Source organism: Odontomachus brunneus, unplaced genomic scaffold (genome assembly GCF_010583005.1).
Source record: "Odontomachus brunneus isolate Ranch 3 - 2012 unplaced genomic scaffold, Obru_v1 Obru_scaffold_073, whole genome shotgun sequence".
NCBI lineage: Eukaryota > Metazoa > Arthropoda > Insecta > Hymenoptera > Formicidae > Odontomachus > Odontomachus brunneus.
The window spans coordinates 617,063-634,867 of record NW_022639523.1 but is presented as its reverse complement, the minus strand read 5'-3'; the positions used below and the strand labels follow the sequence as shown (position 1 = coordinate 634,867).

General features: G+C 38.4%; 6 protein-coding genes across 15 annotated transcripts in view; 3 read left to right on the top strand and 3 right to left on the bottom strand.

The window, feature by feature from the left end:
• The window catches only part of LOC116847050, a 57,977-nt gene extending 45,218 nt beyond the window's left edge, over window positions 1–12,759 (bottom strand). Inside the window, exons 1-4 of one of the 4 annotated variants that reach the window (XR_004378648.1) lie at window positions 12,275–12,759; window positions 12,083–12,197; window positions 11,663–11,802; window positions 11,295–11,492 (exon numbers count right to left, since the gene is read on the bottom strand). Coding sequence is in view for 1 of the 4 variants with exons in the window: in XM_032821625.1 (XP_032677516.1) it covers window positions 11,800–11,802; window positions 12,083–12,197; window positions 12,275–12,480 (324 nt within the window). In the remaining 3 variants the exon portion in view is untranslated. Of the gene's footprint in view, window positions 1–11,294; window positions 11,803–12,082; window positions 12,198–12,274 lie in introns of those variants that run through there. The other 3 variants (XR_004378646.1, XR_004378647.1, XM_032821625.1) reach the window with 3 other exon arrangements.
• LOC116847051 lies at window positions 1,109–11,123 on the top strand. Its single transcript, XM_032821627.1, has 3 exons — window positions 1,109–1,310; window positions 1,413–1,478; window positions 10,474–11,123. Exons 1-3 carry the CDS (start codon window positions 1,212–1,214, stop codon window positions 10,564–10,566), a joined length of 258 nt encoding a protein of 85 aa, XP_032677518.1. The 5' UTR covers window positions 1,109–1,211; the 3' UTR covers window positions 10,567–11,123.
• On the bottom strand, window positions 1,650–2,944 carry LOC116847049. The gene is made up of 3 exons (XM_032821624.1): window positions 2,924–2,944; window positions 2,148–2,359; window positions 1,650–2,051 (listed from the first exon to the last, which is right to left on the bottom strand). Exons 1-3 carry the CDS (start codon window positions 2,933–2,935, stop codon window positions 1,946–1,948), a joined length of 330 nt encoding a protein of 109 aa, XP_032677515.1. The 5' UTR covers window positions 2,936–2,944; the 3' UTR covers window positions 1,650–1,945.
• LOC116847043 (uncharacterized protein DDB_G0283697-like) lies at window positions 2,156–10,489 on the top strand. The gene has a single exon (XM_032821616.1). It carries the CDS (start codon window positions 6,632–6,634, stop codon window positions 9,863–9,865), a length of 3,234 nt encoding a protein of 1,077 aa, XP_032677507.1. The 5' UTR covers window positions 2,156–6,631; the 3' UTR covers window positions 9,866–10,489.
• A 1,051-nt stretch (window positions 12,760–13,810) lies between the features above and the next one.
• LOC116847045 (zinc finger protein 511) overlaps window positions 13,811–17,805 on the top strand; it is a 12,793-nt gene continuing 8,798 nt past the window's right edge. For 6 of the 7 annotated variants that reach the window (XR_004378644.1, XR_004378643.1, XR_004378645.1 and 3 more), the window contains exons 1-3: window positions 13,859–14,172; window positions 14,414–14,615; window positions 14,720–14,902. Coding sequence is in view for 4 of the 7 variants with exons in the window: in XM_032821621.1 (XP_032677512.1) it covers window positions 14,033–14,172; window positions 14,414–14,615; window positions 14,720–14,902 (525 nt within the window). In the remaining 3 variants the exon portion in view is untranslated. Of the gene's footprint in view, window positions 14,173–14,413; window positions 14,616–14,719; window positions 15,564–17,805 lie in introns of those variants that run through there. The other variant, XM_032821618.1, reaches the window with a different exon arrangement.
• The window catches only part of LOC116847044 (protein giant), a 2,622-nt gene continuing 484 nt past the window's right edge, over window positions 15,668–17,805 (bottom strand). Inside the window, exon 2 of the mRNA XM_032821617.1 lies at window positions 15,668–16,947. Within this exon, the coding sequence (XP_032677508.1) occupies window positions 15,705–16,937 (1,233 nt within the window). The 5' untranslated portion in view covers window positions 16,938–16,947 and the 3' untranslated portion in view covers window positions 15,668–15,704. The remainder of the gene's footprint in view (window positions 16,948–17,805) is intronic.

Below are 17,805 nucleotides of genomic sequence, written 5' to 3'. Positions count from 1 at the left end.
ATCAACTGAGGCGAGGGATGCTGCCCGCCGAACAATGACCACTGTCCACTCGAACGTATACAAACACCGAGCCGCAAAATGCGCCCGGTTAGCCTTTGACTCTCATTCCCGAGTTTCCTTCCGGTCGATTTCGATTGACAAAAAAGAAACTGGTCCAGCCGGAGGGAGATGCTGCCGCCCTTCACTCTTTCTCTCGCTGTCCACGCCAGGGCTAATAAACGCGAACCGCAAAGTACGCATCCAGTTGGCCTTTGACTCTTGTGCGATGAGGGTTGAACGCGCTCCCCCTCGTCGACTTCGTAATATTTTGAAAGAGTAAATTGGCGTTTCGGATAAATAAGAGCCCACGACGATTAATTTCGCGTTTTCAACAAAACGGGAATATGTCGGACACAATTGTTAATTCGCGCAACGTACTCGTTTCGACCGTCCGTTTTCGTAACGTATCTCAGGGAAAACATTATTTTCATAGCAATTAAATGAAATTAATTACTAACGAAAATATTCAATATCGGTAATTGGACGATATCTAAATATTTATTCGGCCAATGTAATTCTCCGCGACAGTATTGCAAACGTATCGTCGCGCCAGATACGAAATCGATTTTACATGACTCCTGACTGCCTTCTGTGAAAACGCGAGGAAGTAAGTGGCAATGAGGATAACGTAGGAAACTACTAATGCGGCGTTAGATACTGTAAGCAAGTGGATCTAACATTTTATTTACCAAATAATTCTGTAGACTCCTACCTATTCAAAATCTATCAATTAATGGATAAAATGTCAATACATAAAATAAATATAAAATATTCAGGCAGAACATCAAAAACACGGAGGATAACGTACCTACTGGTATAAGTCTTCAAGGGAACTTTAACACTCGCTACGGGTGATGTAGGGACTCTCAATTTGACGAACGATAATTAATTTCGGTCTAACGACAAACAAAAAATTGTTATTTTCGCGTTACGACAAAATGTTTATCCGTCAAAGCAGCGCAAAGTATCAAAAATGCCAAGCGTCTCGACGCTTCCATAGGAAAACCGATAAGCTATTTGTTGCTTCGTTGTTCCTAAGCAACCCACGCATGCCTTACATACGTAGCTCGTGCGCGAGGCCACGTACCGCGGCGAACGACAAGTGATATGGGCTTCTAAAGTGACACTTGCATCCGCAAAGACACCTCAGCACCTTCGCCACGTACCTCGAAATGTTCGCACCGAGTCCACACCGAATATGTGACGCACGGACGGCCGAGCAGGAGCAAGCCAGGCTACAGAAGATCAAGGAACTCACGAGTATCTTAAAGGTCTAATTTTGCGGAAGAATTAGCGACCAATGTTTGACGCTTCCTTGTCAAACAAATCCTGTGCTCCAACGATTCTAAGATTTCGCTTGGTTTGTTGCACAGGACACAGACAAGAACCTCACCGTGTGCGAGGAGATACTGGCGACTTATATAAAGAAACGGTTAAAGGTATGCGCAAAATAACTTGACCTGTTTCTCTCTCTCTCTCTCTCTCTCTCTCTCTCTCTCTCTCTCTTGTCCCTACCACTTACTCACTCATTTATTTTAAGTCACTTCCACTTTTTATTATTGTGAAGACGATATCAAGGCAATGTTCTTACAATCGATACACAACGAGATACATGAAATTAATCGACGATACATTAATCGACGTGCACGATTTTGGCACAATGAATATAAAACCTTCATAATTATCGCGAAATCTGCAAGCTTAACATAAGTGTAAACGTACTTCGCCACGTCGCTTACTCGAGTACATATTATCTAATGATATGAACGATACGAGTCACGATAACGTGAGCTACGACATTGGTGGATTATAGAATATGAAAAAAGAGTGTCAGGACGCACGATCCGCGTACTTCTTCTTTCTAGCAACAGCTAGGAGAGGATCGTGCGCTTGCAATTCTCGAAATTTACCACCCTTTGTACCAACCACCGTGCCAACCGTTGTACAACAACGGCCAGCCCGGATACCAACCGCCATACAATCCGTGGCTACTTAATCCGCCGAATCGATACCTGAGAAATCGAACGTATAAGTCAACGTCGACGCCAAACTGCCGTCTCGACATTTTTACATTCGCCGCTGACAAGATATTTATCTGTACTATTTACCACGGCAACACGGGAGTGTAAGTGTCTACGTAAGCCACGGGAAGCAAACCATAGCTTCTCTTTCCTAGTTTCTTTTCCCCTACGACTTCCTGGGCGCTCGGTTGAGCCTGAAGAACGGCACTCACTTGCGGGGACACGTCATTACCCTCGGCTGCTCTCTCGGCGACGAGAGCCTCGTCTCCCGAGACCAGAACGATCAACGATAGCAAAAGCTAAAACAATCGTCGACAATACGTAGACAATGCGAATATAGATCACCATAATCAGCGGACGAATGCATGGGACACTTCCGCGTCGATCGTTTTATCATTTAAATTGCTCCATATGTGGGTCGAATATAACGGATAGAATTGAGATCTCGCAAATAATGAAACAAGTGATGCTTGATACTTGATATAACATTACTAGAATTCAACTAAGTTTTAGTCAAAGCCATTGTGCGTCAAGTTGATTTACGTATTCTATTCTTTACAAAATACTCTATTATTAATGCAAAAACAATTTTTTTACGAAAATTTGTGTTTATCTTACTTGTGTTTAATTAAACATACGCATTTATTGAAAATCGAAAATAACAGAAAATATAAAACACAGCCGAACAATAATCTTCTTAAAATTTTTTCTTATTTATTTCTCTAATTTATCCGCCTTGAAACTTAATATGAATTGATAGTATCGAGAAACACGCACACATTATCTCGCGCACGATCGAATTAAAGATGAAAATTTATTGACTTTATGACTCGATACAATTGTGCGCGAATTTAACGGCTTACCAGTAGCTTCATATTAAGCGTGGCACAATTCGAACTGATTCGTGCTCAAAGGGTTGACACTACTTTTATACCCGGTTCCCATGTAAGTCGTTCGCCACATTATGGTAAATTCTAGATCCATGGTATGCGCGCACGAATAACTAGCATCCCGACTGACAACTCCGTGAAACCACTCCCATCTAAAGGATCACCAAACGACATAACGACCGCGATCCATTCCTACATATTCCCCGCGGTGAGAATATGCGACGTGCGGTACAGACACAAAATTAAAATATTTTCTCGCCTAGCTTATTTGCTGAAATACAAATCGTGGAAGATATTCTCAAATATGCACAAGAAATAAATCCGCATGAAACAATTGGCCTACGTAAAAAACAGTGTTGAAAAGAAAATAATGTCCTTTTAATTATTATGTAATGAGGAAAAATGTTCTACTTTCACGCGACAACGAAAAACCAAATAAAACATATTGGTGACCATTTGAAACAGCGCTTATGAAAAAGAATAATCCGTGCGCCACAGAAAAATAATTGCGGTCTCTCGGACGAGATTTTCGAGATGTCACGTCTATAAACTTTTTCGACGGCATCATTTTATATAATCGGGGGGTGACTTGCAACCGATCGATACCGCACGCTAAATTTATGAAAATCTGACACGCCTGGAGAAGAAACGAGTTTAGTTTGTAAATAAGTATTAATTTTTTTCCTGGCTTTACGTAAACTTCTAACAAGATAAAATTAAATATTTTATTATGCTCACAAACAAAAAACAAATAATAGTAGACTGTATACTTCTAGTTACAAAAAATTAGTTCATACAATATATATCATGTTTGATTCTTTAACTTTATGTAATCTAATAATAATATACCTCAGTAATAAAAATGTTTGCAAGAAATGTTTATAGACGTGACATTTTTATTTCACCCTTAATAGTTAACTTCGTAAAGTATATAATATCGTAGTATAACATCGTAGTTAATATCGCTGAATATTGTAAAGATCAACTTCCTTTAATAACAGCCACTTTTCCGCCAATTACATCGTAATCGTTAAATATGCCTGTTTATTTACTAATTAGTCTATAATCAAACATTTATGATCTAATCACAAAATGCATTATCAATTCTTCGCTCGGCGCTTTGCATCTCGATGAGTCAGTCGTTAAAAATCGAATGTCATTAACGAGACAAAGAGACCTTGTCACGGCGTTGTCTTATCGATGCCGTTTACAGCGTCGCATCATTCATATCACGTATTCCTAATTTATCCATAGACACGTAATACCGCGAATATTACCAACGTCCCTTACGCAATCGTGAGCCCTTCCTTACGCGCTGAATGCGTGCCGCGAGTTTTTATTCGACCCCTCCCTTGCGAATTGTCATCCTAAGAGGTCTGGTCGCTGCCGGACTAGGAAACAACGACTTTCTCTGGACGGAGAACAGGTCGCACACCGCTGTCCACTTACGAAATCCTCAGCTAGGAAATGCCCGCACTAACGCAACGCGTTGTCGTCCTCGTCACTGTCGGCTATGTCGGTATATCACGAGGTTACACCGGACACGACGAACTATATCCTGAATCGACGTTTACTATCATCAGTCTTTCGCAACACTCCACCAATTCCTGTCTTTCTATTGTCAATCGATCGTGGTCGCACGTAATTGTTTTTATGGAATCGCTCGCGCCAATGCACAAGTATAATATGTTACATGTCGACATATTCGGCGAGAGTCTAAGTATTAATTTTTAGATAACCTCTTTTTTGGGTTGAAAGTTAACTAACCTCAATATGTTGCATTTATCGATGCGAACAGTACTTAGAAAAGGAGGAGGGGAGAGAGAAGAAAACTCGAGGTTAATACAGAAGCAAATTTTACGTGAAACTTTTCCCGAGTGAATTGCGTTTGATTGTTGCGTTTCAAAGTTTGATTGTTGCTCTGTGCTACTTTCAGAACGAGAATAATTCGCATAAGTTACGCATAGTTTGGCACAGGCAAATTTTCAATATACCTGAGTTAACACTACTTTTTCCGTCGGTTGCCTTTTATGCTCGCGAGCAAGTAACGGTAGCGTTAATTAACTCGGTTCCCGCTGCAAATTGTAAACGCATGCTATTATAAAGATTGTCGACCCGCATGTAAGAAAACTCGTTATGAAAACAATCCTTATCTTGAATCCCTATTATTGATGAAAAAAGTGTAGCGGTTTTTGTATTTATTAAATAATTAAAAGTTCTAAAGAAGAAAAGAGAGAGAGAGAGAGAGAGAGAGAGAGAGAGAGAGAGAGAGAGAGAGAGAGAGGAAAAGAGAAAGAGGTTAGTACCAGTACTAAATATAAATTAATTTTAATACGCATCGATGGATTTCCTTTCACTCGCTTGTGGGAAGCTAACAAAACATACAATCTCCCACGATATATTCGTCGTAATTTCACCAATTTTTCTTTCCAATTTTAAATTTTAGTTATTTAAGTTTTCACGATGCTTTATCCTTTCATATCGATCACAAAGGATCGATGTGAAGGATTTAGAGAGAGGAAAATCTCATCTTCTTCTAAGTCACATCATCGTCGCTATAGAATAAATAATAAATTTGCAATAACGTTGCATTCCACTTATATTCGAAATACAGCAACTAGATAAAACATTGAAAGTTTCGTATAAGATTATGTTACAACCAAACTTGGGCAATCGCGTTCCGATAAAGACATGCCTTGATATAAATAACGCGATATAAATAATATACGCGAAATAAATCACTCACGCAATCAAAATTGCTACGGATAATTATACGAACAATTGGCATTCTTGTCATAGATAACTAAAAACGAAAAGGGAAATGCCTTCCCTTCACGAATTCGTCGCGCTATAACCCGTTCCTGGAATAGCAACTCAACTATTGTTGAGCAATATGCCTCTTTCATTTTTAATTTCGACGAAAGCCTAATTGCCGTTAACGATGGCAAACCACGACGAAATCCGCATAGCCTCACTTTTTCCGAAAATTACGAAAGATTGCGCCAGGTGTATTGATTTTACGCGTGCAATTAAACCACGGGGGAATTTAACCAGCCAGAGTCGCACGACTACGTCCAACTTTTTATCTCCCTTTTTCGAATAACCGTAACTCATTCGGTCTCGTGGCTCGCGCTCATTCCCGCGCGCGTTGCATCGTGCCGCTTCAGTTGTCGCTAATCAACAAGTGAGCCCGTGCAATCCAAGAGAAACTCGACATTTCTTTCCGATATTATGCAAAAATTTATCCCCGCCAGTTAAGTCATTGTTTAACGACGTCTACGCCGCAATTGGCCGGCAGTCCTCGTGCAGTTCTCAGTCGCGAAGGTTCCGTGCGACTCGCTGACTTTATCTTACAACGCGCATCGATAATATAATAACTGCCACGGTGGAACTTTTTAAATTGTCTGTCTGATAATTTCTCATGCGTAAATATCGTAATTAGGATATCGAACTGATATAACGCAGCATGCGATTTGCAACGTGAAACACAAATTACCATACAAGAGACAAACGATATGTTAAGTTCCGCGAATGAAGAAACTAACTTCAAAAAAAGCGCGTTGACTGCCTGATTATCTAAGCCAAAAGTAAAAGTGCAGTGCCTTAATTATACGATCTGACATATACTCTGACCCAATGTGCGGCTTGTGATTGTCGAGTATCGAATAGACGTCTTTCAAAATGAGATCGCAAACGCGAATATTAATCTTGTGCTTACTGTGCGTCGTGCGCGCATCCAAAGTTCTGTCGGAGGAAATGACCGAATTCGGTAAGAGAACCTCGATACAAAACAAAGACCTGAGAGATCTTACGCGGGAAAACGATGGAGGCAACGAACCAGACGCGGGCAAGTTTCGCGACAAGAGAGCTCTGGGTCTTCTGTTATCGGGTCTGGCCCAGATTTTCGGATTCACGGCGACGCCAATTCAGTTCGCGTCATTGGCCAACCCGAACATGACAGCATCAGCTGCGATGTCGAACTTCACCGAGATGGGCAACGTAACGAAACAACTAATCGCGTCTTCGCGACCCATGTCGACCAATGCCACCGCGCCGAGACAAGAGACCATCAGGTTCACCGGAGTGGTGAACTTCGGCAACAACTCGGACATCGTAGGGCATCTTCAACGTTATGAGCAGATATTTCACGGTCGCAGCAATAACACGAGACCTATGACGATGACGACCTCGCAACCCGCCACGTCGATGCCGAAACCGATCGTGAGTCTCTCGATAGATCCGAGATTGAACTTGCCGACCAAAACGCCTCTTTTGACACCGTTCTTCGTGAAAATCCCGTTGCCGATCGCACCTGATCTCTTACCGATCACAACAACGCCTACCGAAAATTTAAAACTATCATATCCCGCTTCGCTAGTTACAATCACGAGCGAACCCAGCGAGGAAGTGCCTCCGAAAACGCAACTTCAACAACAACTCGGATTGCCGATTCGGAAAGAACAAGAGATGGTGTACAGAAACAATGGGAACATCGAACGATACATGGTGGAGAACAAGGAGATCCACAATGAGAAGGACGTGATGAAGCCGGTGAGCAAGTACACTCACCATCTATACGTGGACGAGCCGACCTTGAGCAAGCAGCAGGACAACGAAGAGAGATACAACGAAGTGCAACGCAAACAGGAAGAACACGTCGCGAGGATAAAGGAGGAGGAGGCGCAAAGAAATCGCGACCGGGACGACTACGAGCAAGTGGACGAGATCAACGAGAGACACAGGAATCGAGAGGAAGAGATCGCTAATCGAAATCAAAATCATGCTTCCAAGCATGATTACTCCGCATCAGAGGAGAAAAGACCCGCGTACGAGGACAAGGAGGACGAAGTGTCCGCGGAAAGATATGAGGAACGCACGGATCAGGCGAATCGCTCCAATGAGTCCTCGGAACGGCCGACAGAAGAGGACGAGAGAGAGAAGACCGAACGTTACCCGGATTACGACGACAACGACGAACCTAGCAAACAGTCCGGCGAGTACAAGCAAGACGACGACCAACCACCACCGGTAAATTTAGAGAAGTATATTGAAGTGGTGTACAATCAACAATTACCGATCGGCGATTACTTCCACGAGAGTAATCCGGAACAGATCCGTGACAGCTACGGCGAAGTGTTGAACAATAAGAAGCTGGAGGACGACAGACTTTCCGGTTACTTCAGCATGTTCAAGCATCCATACGTGGACGAGCTCGATTATCAACGAAATCCCGAAGACGCGTCGCAAGAGGACAAGAGAAAGGAGATTTCCACCGCGAACATTTACGACGAACACTTGAAGAGAATACAAAAGCTACGAGAAGAATACGCTTTGCCCGTTCCAGAGAGCAAATACGAAGAGTACGAAATAAACGACGAGGACGAGGCGAACAGAAACGGTAGGCAGAACGAGAGAGATCAAAATCGTAACGCGGCGAAATCGAAGAAACCCAAAGCGGGAAGTGTTCATGGCAAAGAAGATGTTCGTGCGAAGACGACGAGCGGGTCGAGCAAAAATCAACTTCAGCGCGAGTCTGAGGAAGCCAATTCACAGAAAGAGCTCGATCTCGTCAAGTACACACCTCTGATTGTGCCTATACGCTACATCGACGGGAGCGACCGAGTGGAGCAAGCGAGTACGCGGCAACTGAAGTATAAGAAGTCGGAAAAGAAGTCGAATAACAGTCAGGTGCCCACTGCGGACAATGTCGATCTCACAACCAAGGAGAAGCCAACGCTGCAGATCGCGAGCTTGCCCGAAAGACCAAGACAATTGCACGAGGGCGAGTACAAGGAGTTTCAGCTGTGGCCGCCGCCTTTCGACTACGCCTTCGACAACACAGAGCGAACGAACACTATCGTGTCGGCGAATCCACAGAACTACCCCTTAAATTATTATCAAAATATCATAACGAACATTGCCGATAATGACGCGAATAATGACAACTCCTCGAACCAACCTGCCGGCTACCTGGTGGTTGTCGGTAATCCTGTGCATCCATACCGATACCCTAACAATGTCTATTATTTCCCCAAGGAGGCTGTTAATCCGCAAAATCAAGAACATCACTTGAACGCCGAAGGCACGCATTCGCAGCTCTACGTCTCTCGGCAGAACGCTGATCAACAGTCCACCCAAGTGAATCCTAATCCTACTGAATATAATTATAATGGTAGCTCCACGAAGGGTTCTCGCGACTATTACTATCAACCTCAACAAGCTACAGCTGACGTTTCCAATCCTTATAGATACGCTTTTAGAGGATATGCCTCCGAATCCCGCAAATTGCCTAACGTCGACGCGAGAAATCAGATTTCTAATACAGAGAACTGGTCCAACAGGATATATTCATCACAACCACGAAGTGACAGGGTGGTCAATCAACTTCCGCCGACTCTTGCACAGTTGCAGAACATCGCGTCTTCGAATCAAAATGTGCGAAACGTCCCTTTGGAAAGACAACATTATCCACTCCCATCGAGAAGACGGAAGAGTTTGCGGACGGAAGACCAACGTCAAAAAGATAGAAAGGCAAAGACTCCATCACGACATTCTCGAAGAAATCGTTCGATCTCAAAGAGCAAATCTTTTCATGATCCTCAGAGCGCGCATGACTTCTTCGGCTTTAGTAAGAACGATTACAGTCTTGACGGGGAAAGCGACAACGCGGCGTCGAAAGTCGCCGAGGAGAACGGCAAAAATACGAAGGAGCCGCACGTGTTCGTCGCACCGGAACCGGCTGCTTATCACCACGACGAAAGCATAGTGAAACACACCGATGAACCGGAAAATGATACAGAGAAAGCCGTAGTTAGAGAATACAGGAACAGAGTGGCGACCTTGAAAGTGTCGGAGCAGAGACAGACAAGACCCAACGGACCAATTCATTACGTGGAATTTACACGCAATATTTAATGACGACATATCATTAAAACAAGAAAAGGTCTAATTAAATGCAGCGTCTCGCGCCGAGATGTTGTTAATATTTGAGTGTGTTATTAATGAAACATATCTCGTAATAACATATGGAAAATATCATCACGTTCTTTCTCATGTAGTTCACCCGTTGCTAACACGAAGTGTCAATATTTATATTTAAATTTCAATCTTAACAAAGTTCGCGTTTTATTATAAAAGTAATATATATAGACGTGTAAGAATAACGATATAGAATAAGGAGAACAATCTATAAATGTGTAGTTCACCTTAATAAATTATTACTATTATAAGATACAGACTGAAAAGTAATAATTATATTAAATAAGTAACAAATATACGCGCGAGGTAAAACTTCATTTAAAAAAATAAAAAATAATCTTTGATAAGAAAGTTATTCGATATCAGAAATTGACTGAATAAACTGTGTTCTTATAATTGAATAATAAAATTTCTTTTTCTGAAATCTTTTTCTCAAGATATCTTTCCGTGAGAAATTAGATTTTTTAGCCAAAAATTATTCTACGTTATTCTTAATATGTTAATATATGCCCAAATTGCTTTCAGCATTTGTACGTATGTTGCAGGAAAAAAGAGAGGAAATACAAAAAAGAAGCGAATTAGAGAACAGGATGGCTGAAATATTGGAAAACCTGAAGACGCGATTATTGGTCGAATAAGTCGAATATTTCAAATCTATATATTTTTATCAATTATTTGTATGATTTTCTAGCCATCGACGGCGCATTATCTTTTATGTTACTTGTTATTATACTCTATTTTGTTTCGTAAAGAAATAAAACTGTATTCTACTGATTTTATCGTAGTTAATATATATCAGAACTCTCTTTATCAATTCATTTGATCATTTCACGTTACATTATCATATAATCCGGAATCACTGGCAGACAACAAAAAAAGAAAAATGTAATAAGGCAACGATCCTAATTATAGATCATTTAAGGTTAAAGTAACTTTCGTTCATTTATATAGATTTGTCGACCAAACATTAAGAGGAACTTTTAATACTGATATAAGTGACAAATATTATAGCAAAATAATTAGATTTCAAATTAATTTATCATTTATTTTAAATTTACGGAAAAATAAATAGAAACGTTTGTAAGTACATCCCAATTATGTGTTAGCAAATATTTCGCATCGCAATAACAGATTATATGATATTTAATTTTATATTAGTAAGGTCCGTATTTATATGGTTATGTGTGTGTGTGTGTGTGTGTGTGTGTGTGTGTGTGTGTGTGTGTGTATAATACATACGTGGCACAATCTGTTAATAGTTCTATAGATTGAAACAGTCGCTAAACCAAATGATATTCTAGATTTTGTGTTAATATTAACAATGTTTGTGTGAAAAAAATTTTGAAAAAGAACTAAATAATATAAGAATATTTTGTCCATGTTTTAATCGTAATGAGTTCTTTTTTAATATATTAATAAATTAATATATTAATATATTAATAACTTGAAATTGTGATTCGACTCATTATTGGGTTACCTTAATTCTACACCATCCGTAAAATATGTATTGTTATTGAGAATAATAGACAAAATCAGGAATGTCTGCTTCATTGTATTTTTATATCTGTCATATGTAAAGAATGTATGTAAAAGAATGTTTTACAAATATAATTCTTTGCTTACGTAGTAATAAAATGATTAGAAAAACTGTAACATGCTCGAAGTCGTGATGTGATAACAAAATGGAGCGAGTAATTCCAAATTAAATAAGAACAAAACATCGTACTGACTCACAATTCTGCAGACTCCGCAAACTCGCCTCGTCTGTCCAAACTAGACGGTTCTCGTCGATAATTTCCGTGATGATGACCCTCATCAGTGATTTTCGTCTTCGTCGAAACGATCATAATCTTTCTTCGAACAAGTCATTGTCACTGCAAATCAACCGTGAATGTGTTATTTCGTTATTAATACTCCGATGTTACGACACCGTCTTTGTTGTACGGATGTACATAGGCGAGTGTAAAACGACGTCACCGGTTTGGACGAGTTTTACCATGCCCGAGAACGTAAACAATATCGCGTGAATTAGCGACGCGCTATTTACGACGCCTCTGTGACTTTCATTCATAAACGTATACACATATTCTCGCATAATTATTATGCGATCAAATAAGGATAATCAAATAAAGGCAGAACATCGTATCGACTCACCATTTTGCAGGTACCGCAAACTCGCCTCGTCCTTGTCCAAATTGACAACCTTCGTCGATAATTCTTGTCAATGGTCTTCGTCGAGATGATCGTAAGCCTTTCTTCGAACAAGTCTCTGTGAATCAAACGTGAATGTGTTATTTCGTTATTCATGTTCCGATACTATACTGCACTTTTGTCATATAAACGTACACAAGCGAATGCGAAACGACACCACAGATTTGAACAAGTTTCACTATGCCCGAGAATGTAAACAATAACAACGCCGTGTGGATTAGCTCGCTATCTGTGACGAACACGCTTGTGCGACTTTTATTCGCAAACGTATACATGTATTCTTGAGTAATTTTTACGGACTGTACCGCTGAACGCAACTTATTCGTACCGTGTTCCGCCATTACTGTTGCAAGTTCAAATTTCGATTCTCGACGGATGTACCGATATATCGATGCGTCGGTAGTTGGTCATAATCGATTTCAGTGTATTAACCAATCAGCATCACTTGCACGCGAAAGAAATATAATTTAACAATCTTGCACCGTCTGCAAAATTTTTATTACCATTTAGAGAATAATAAATAATATCAGAAATGTCTGTTACATTATATTCTTATATCTGTCATCATAATCACGTAAAATAATTTTTTTTGCAGACATAATATTTTGCTCATGTGATAATGAAATAATTAGAAAGAATCTAATATGCGAGTCGTGACGTGATAGCAAAATGATGCCAATAATTTCGAATCAAACAAGGATACAACATTGTATCGATTTACTATTCTGCAGGTACCGCAAACTCGCCTCGTCCTTGTGTAAACTATCCTGACAGCACCGGATGTAGTGAGCACGTCACTACAACGTAGTAACGTCGTAACGACGTGCTTGTAACGTTCTTGCCACATCTGTGCAGACAGGGAAGATGGTCCTCGTCGATAATCCTCATCAATGGTTTTCGTCGAGATGACCGTAGCCCTTCTTCAAACAAGTCATTATGGCTGTAAATCAAACGTTAATGCGTGCTATTCATACTCCGAAACTGTAGGCCTAGCTGCACTGCTGAACCAGTGCAGTAAATTAGAGTGAGAAAATATACTTTTTTCACTTCAATCTATTGCACCAGTTCAGTAGTGCTGCTACAAAGAACATGCCGTAGACTACGTCGTTATCATACTAACGTACACAGACGAGTACCTTATTCGTACTGCAATCGCCATTACTGTTGCAACTTGAAATTTCGATTCTCGATAGATGTATTGACGTGTAATGTATCGATGCACCCGGTAATTGGCTGCGTTCAGCAAAGAAAGCTGCTTTGCAACTGTATAAAATTCGTGAATCTGATTGGAGTATGCTCTTAATTTTGGTTAAATCCAAGAGCATGTACCAATCAGATTCACGAATTTTACAACAGTGTAAAGCAGCTTTCTCTGCTGAACGCAGCCATTGATTACAATCGACTCTAGTGCATCAACCAATCAGCGTTAAGAACCTGTCTCAATTCATACATCTGTTTTTTGTCGCTGCACTACTGAACTGGTATAATAAGTTAGAGTGAGAAAAATATACTTGTCTCACTCTAACTTCTTGCACCAATTCAGCACTGCAGCTACAAAGAGCAGATCATATGTTTGAACCATGACATTATGGCTGCGTTCCGAAATTCACTGCCAGTACTGAAATTCTATAGTATACGTAACATGATCTATAGATTTTCAGTACTGGCAGTGAATTTCGGAACGTAGCCTATAGATGTCACCAGTAGTTGTTATAGTAACGTATCGTATGTCACGTACTTTGAGGTTAACGTCAAGTTTATTCGTTATAATTTATGATTAAATACGATAATATACACATTGATACTAGCGTGCTAAAAAAGTAAATGTATTTGTATTAAATTCTTATAGAAAACGCACGAATTACTTGGACAATATTTAATAAAGTTCTAATTATGGAGGAAGTTCTGAGACAATTGGGGGTTGGAGTTCGACCTGTGAATGATCCCTTTTTTGAGGACTCTTACAAGATCTGTAAAGTTTTCCAGAGAAAAGGGGTTACGGTGGACGACGATGAAGAATTATGTCACGAAGTGTGAGTTTGAACAATGCTTTCAGAAAGCCTCGGCATAACCTAGAAATGTATTTGTTTCCATATGATAGTCGTGCAAATATACATTCTACAATTGTTGCTTGCGAAGTTATATACGATTTCTAAAAAACATTGTAAAGTAACGAGAAAATGAAAATTACTAAATATTCACTTTGTTAATATATTTACATAAAAAAAAGAATTAGTTTCATATGGGTATATAAAAAACAACATTATATTTCAGCATTAAAGAATTTATTTGTAATGTCTCAGGATGCAAAAGTACTTTTCAAACACTACTTGATTATGAAATACATTACAATACTTCTCATCGGTATATTTGTACAGAGTGTAAAATATCTAGACCAAATCCACGACTATTAGAAATCCATATTCAAGAGTTACACGATGCTTTCTTTAAAGTCTTATCGGAGAAACAAGCTATGGTAATATAATAATACTTATAATACTTATATATAATTATATACTTAAACATGTATACTTAATATAATTATATTTATTTTAATATCAATGCTTATATTTATTTTAGTATCAATGCTATGATTCCGAATGTAACATAAAATTCAATAACCCAGCGGAAAGGAAAGAACATTGCATTCAAATACACAAATTTCCAAAGAAATATCGATTTGATAACACTTTGCTTTATAACAAGGAAGAAGAATCAGATAAAATGGAAATTGATGACATTAGTAAAAGCCAGAAGACTAAGGTAATCTTAAATAAAAATCAGAAAAACAAGATGTTTGCAAAAATTGCTACCAATAAAATTTGTGTAAATACTGCCATTCCATCAACTGATACTGGAACGAAATTTACATCATCATTAGCATTTGTACCTAGACAAGTACAGAAATCCTTTTCAAAGGCACTTACAAATAATCAGAGTAATGAGCGGAATATTCTCGAGTCAAACAATATGATGGAACTGGCAGATTCGTTACCTAATTGATACATTAATATTTGTCTAAAAGTTCTGTTTTTTATTTAATTGACAAAGTACCTTGACTTTTACTTAATTGACAAAGTACCTTGACTTTTATTTAATTGACAAAGTACCTTGACTTTTATTTAATGGATAAAGATATGTATACATCTAAAAAATATACTATTTATCAAAACAGTCGATTGCTAAATCATGACAAAAGACATTTTTATGTAAAGTACATTCATTATATATATTTTAATAAAATATGATAAATTTTAATAATTGTATAAGTTATATTAAATTAAAAATGCAAAATTTTTAATAAAAATGTTACGACTATGTTACGTAAGAAAAACTCACGTTCAGCTGCTAGTTTTAAGAAATGTTCAACATTAAAGTTAATAGCTAATTTAATAACTAACTGTAAACTGTGAATAGTAAACTGTAAAAATCTAAACTTGGACTTGAACTGATATTTTGATATTTAATTAGGTATGTGAGATATTGATACAAGTATATGAGTATATACTATATAGAGGATTTGACTACATATGTATCACCAAATGAAACTATAATTAACTTCCAATTAGCTTGACATATTTACTGTGTCTGCAGCTGGAGCATTTTCGTTCGTGTCTAAAATGACCGGTTTAAAATCAAATTTGACATTTTGTTCCTGCAATTGTTTCATAAACATATTTAGTGTTTGCTTAAGCGTTAGATTCTCGTATTCAAGAAAAGCTGTTCTAATGGCAAGTTCGTCTTCTTTGGCTCGTCGGGCGTCTCTAGAACGTTTCGCTGCTTCATTGTTCTTTTTTCTTTTCTCCAAATAGGCGCGATTTTTTTCATCATCGTCAACATTGTTCATATGTGAACCGGTTGAATTGGAAGTCCTGCGCATTTTACTATTCGTACTTCCTTTTTCTATGTTTTTGACATTATTGAGCACTTTTTCTCGAAACGTATTGTACGCATCGGAAGTGTCCTTGTCGCCTGTGCTTAGAATTAGAGGATCTCTCGGATAAACTTTGAACGGTCTCGATGCTTTTGTAATCGATGTTAATATTGTCGACTTCTCTATCTCCTGCATCGACATTGGCACACACAACGGCAATGGATTTGGCACGGAGGAGATATTCGTCGGTAAACATTGCACATTCATGGAATTTGCCATCGATATCGAGTGTTCGTGCGATATTGACTGTCCGATTGATGCCAGGCTGTTTTTGTGGCTGTTAATATCGCTGTGACTATCGCTGCTGATATCCTTAACAGTAGTCTGATTGACGTTGATATAATTCGTGTCGATATCGTTCATGAATGGTTTATACTGAATTTTATCAACATTCATCTGATTGCAATTGATCTGACTGTTGTTGAGTTGGTCGTTATTAACTTGGCTGTTTATCTGAAGATTGTTAATTTGGTAATAGTTAATTTGACCATCGCTGTCGGACCGCTTCTTCCTCTTCTGCGATGATCTCCGATTCTCAGTAAATTTTGTTGTATCGATTTCCATGGAAGGATTCATCGGCGTGGGTGCAGTATTGGTTGTTGTATCAATACTTGATTGTTGTTTCAATTGTGAAATGACCGATGCCTGATTCAAGATGGGACACAATTTCCGTAAATTTCTAAGATCGGATAATTGCTCGGGCAATTGTTCAGGCAATTGCTCGGGCAATCGCTCGAGCAATCGCTCGGGCAATTGTGCCGTGGATTTACACGATAGATCTAGTATTTCCGATGAATCAGTCCCTTTATTCGAATCAGCAACGAGCGGACGATTCTCTGAATTCTCTTTCAAAATAGGTAACATTGTTACTCAGCTGCAAAATAAATAATAATCATATACAATTGCTTGCTAATTTGTATATTATTAAATTTGTTTGTCGGGTTTGAACCGCGTGGATTCTTCTTTGTTTGATTCCAAAGTATGTGTGTGAGTTATAATTAACTGTAACCCACACATTTTGAAGTCAAACAAAGAAGAATCTACGCGGCTCAAATCCGGAAAATAAATCTAATATGCATAGACACCGCAAAAGTCTAAAATATCAAATTTGTATATTACAAAGGAAAAAAAATGATTACAGAAGTTAATCTCATAGATAATTAATCAAAGATAAAATTAAACTAAATCAATGAAAACATAAACGCCGGTATTGACGCGTCGAAAAATAAAAATTTCTTGTATTATTGTATGAGTTAAAAGAAATCAAATTTTCCAAATTTTTCATTTACTTTTATACATTACGTGCAGCAAAAAAATAAAAAATTAAAAAAAAATATACGCGATGAACTTTATAGTTATATTTTTTACTTATAATCCGATATAAATATGTATATCTAATTTAAAAAATGTTTATATTCAATCTATAGTTAGTCAAGAGTTTAGAGTGACTCTACGATTGCCATCCAATCGTCGTTTATGCGTGACATGAGAAACGTCTATTATTTAATGTTTCGTGTACATAATATCTAATTGATAATCTGGCGGTAAAAAAAAGAACTTATTATTACTATTTCAGAAACTTAACACATTGATTGTCACGTGGATAACTGACACTATAATTTCACCGCATATAAAACACATGTAATCAATAGAAAATTATTAAAATCCGCTAATATATATGCGTCCGGAAATATATATATATATATATATATATATATATATATATATATAT

Bases quoted from the DNA above. Each gene is read 5' to 3' on its own strand.
- LOC116847049 (XM_032821624.1), bottom strand. The intron at 2,052-2,147 runs GTAAATAGTACA...TCGATTTCTCAG, and splicing joins TACACTCCCGTGTTGCCGTG to GTATCGATTCGGCGGATTAA.
- LOC116847051 (XM_032821627.1), top strand. From the start codon at position 1,212: ATGTTCGCACCGAGTCCACACCGAATATGTGACGCACGGACGGCCGAG. The intron at 1,311-1,412 runs GTCTAATTTTGC...TTTGTTGCACAG, and splicing joins AACTCACGAGTATCTTAAAG to GACACAGACAAGAACCTCAC. The intron at 1,479-10,473 runs GTATGCGCAAAA...CGTATGTTGCAG, and splicing joins ATATAAAGAAACGGTTAAAG to GAAAAAAGAGAGGAAATACA.
- LOC116847043 (XM_032821616.1), top strand. From the start codon at position 6,632: ATGAGATCGCAAACGCGAATATTAATCTTGTGCTTACTGTGCGTCGTG.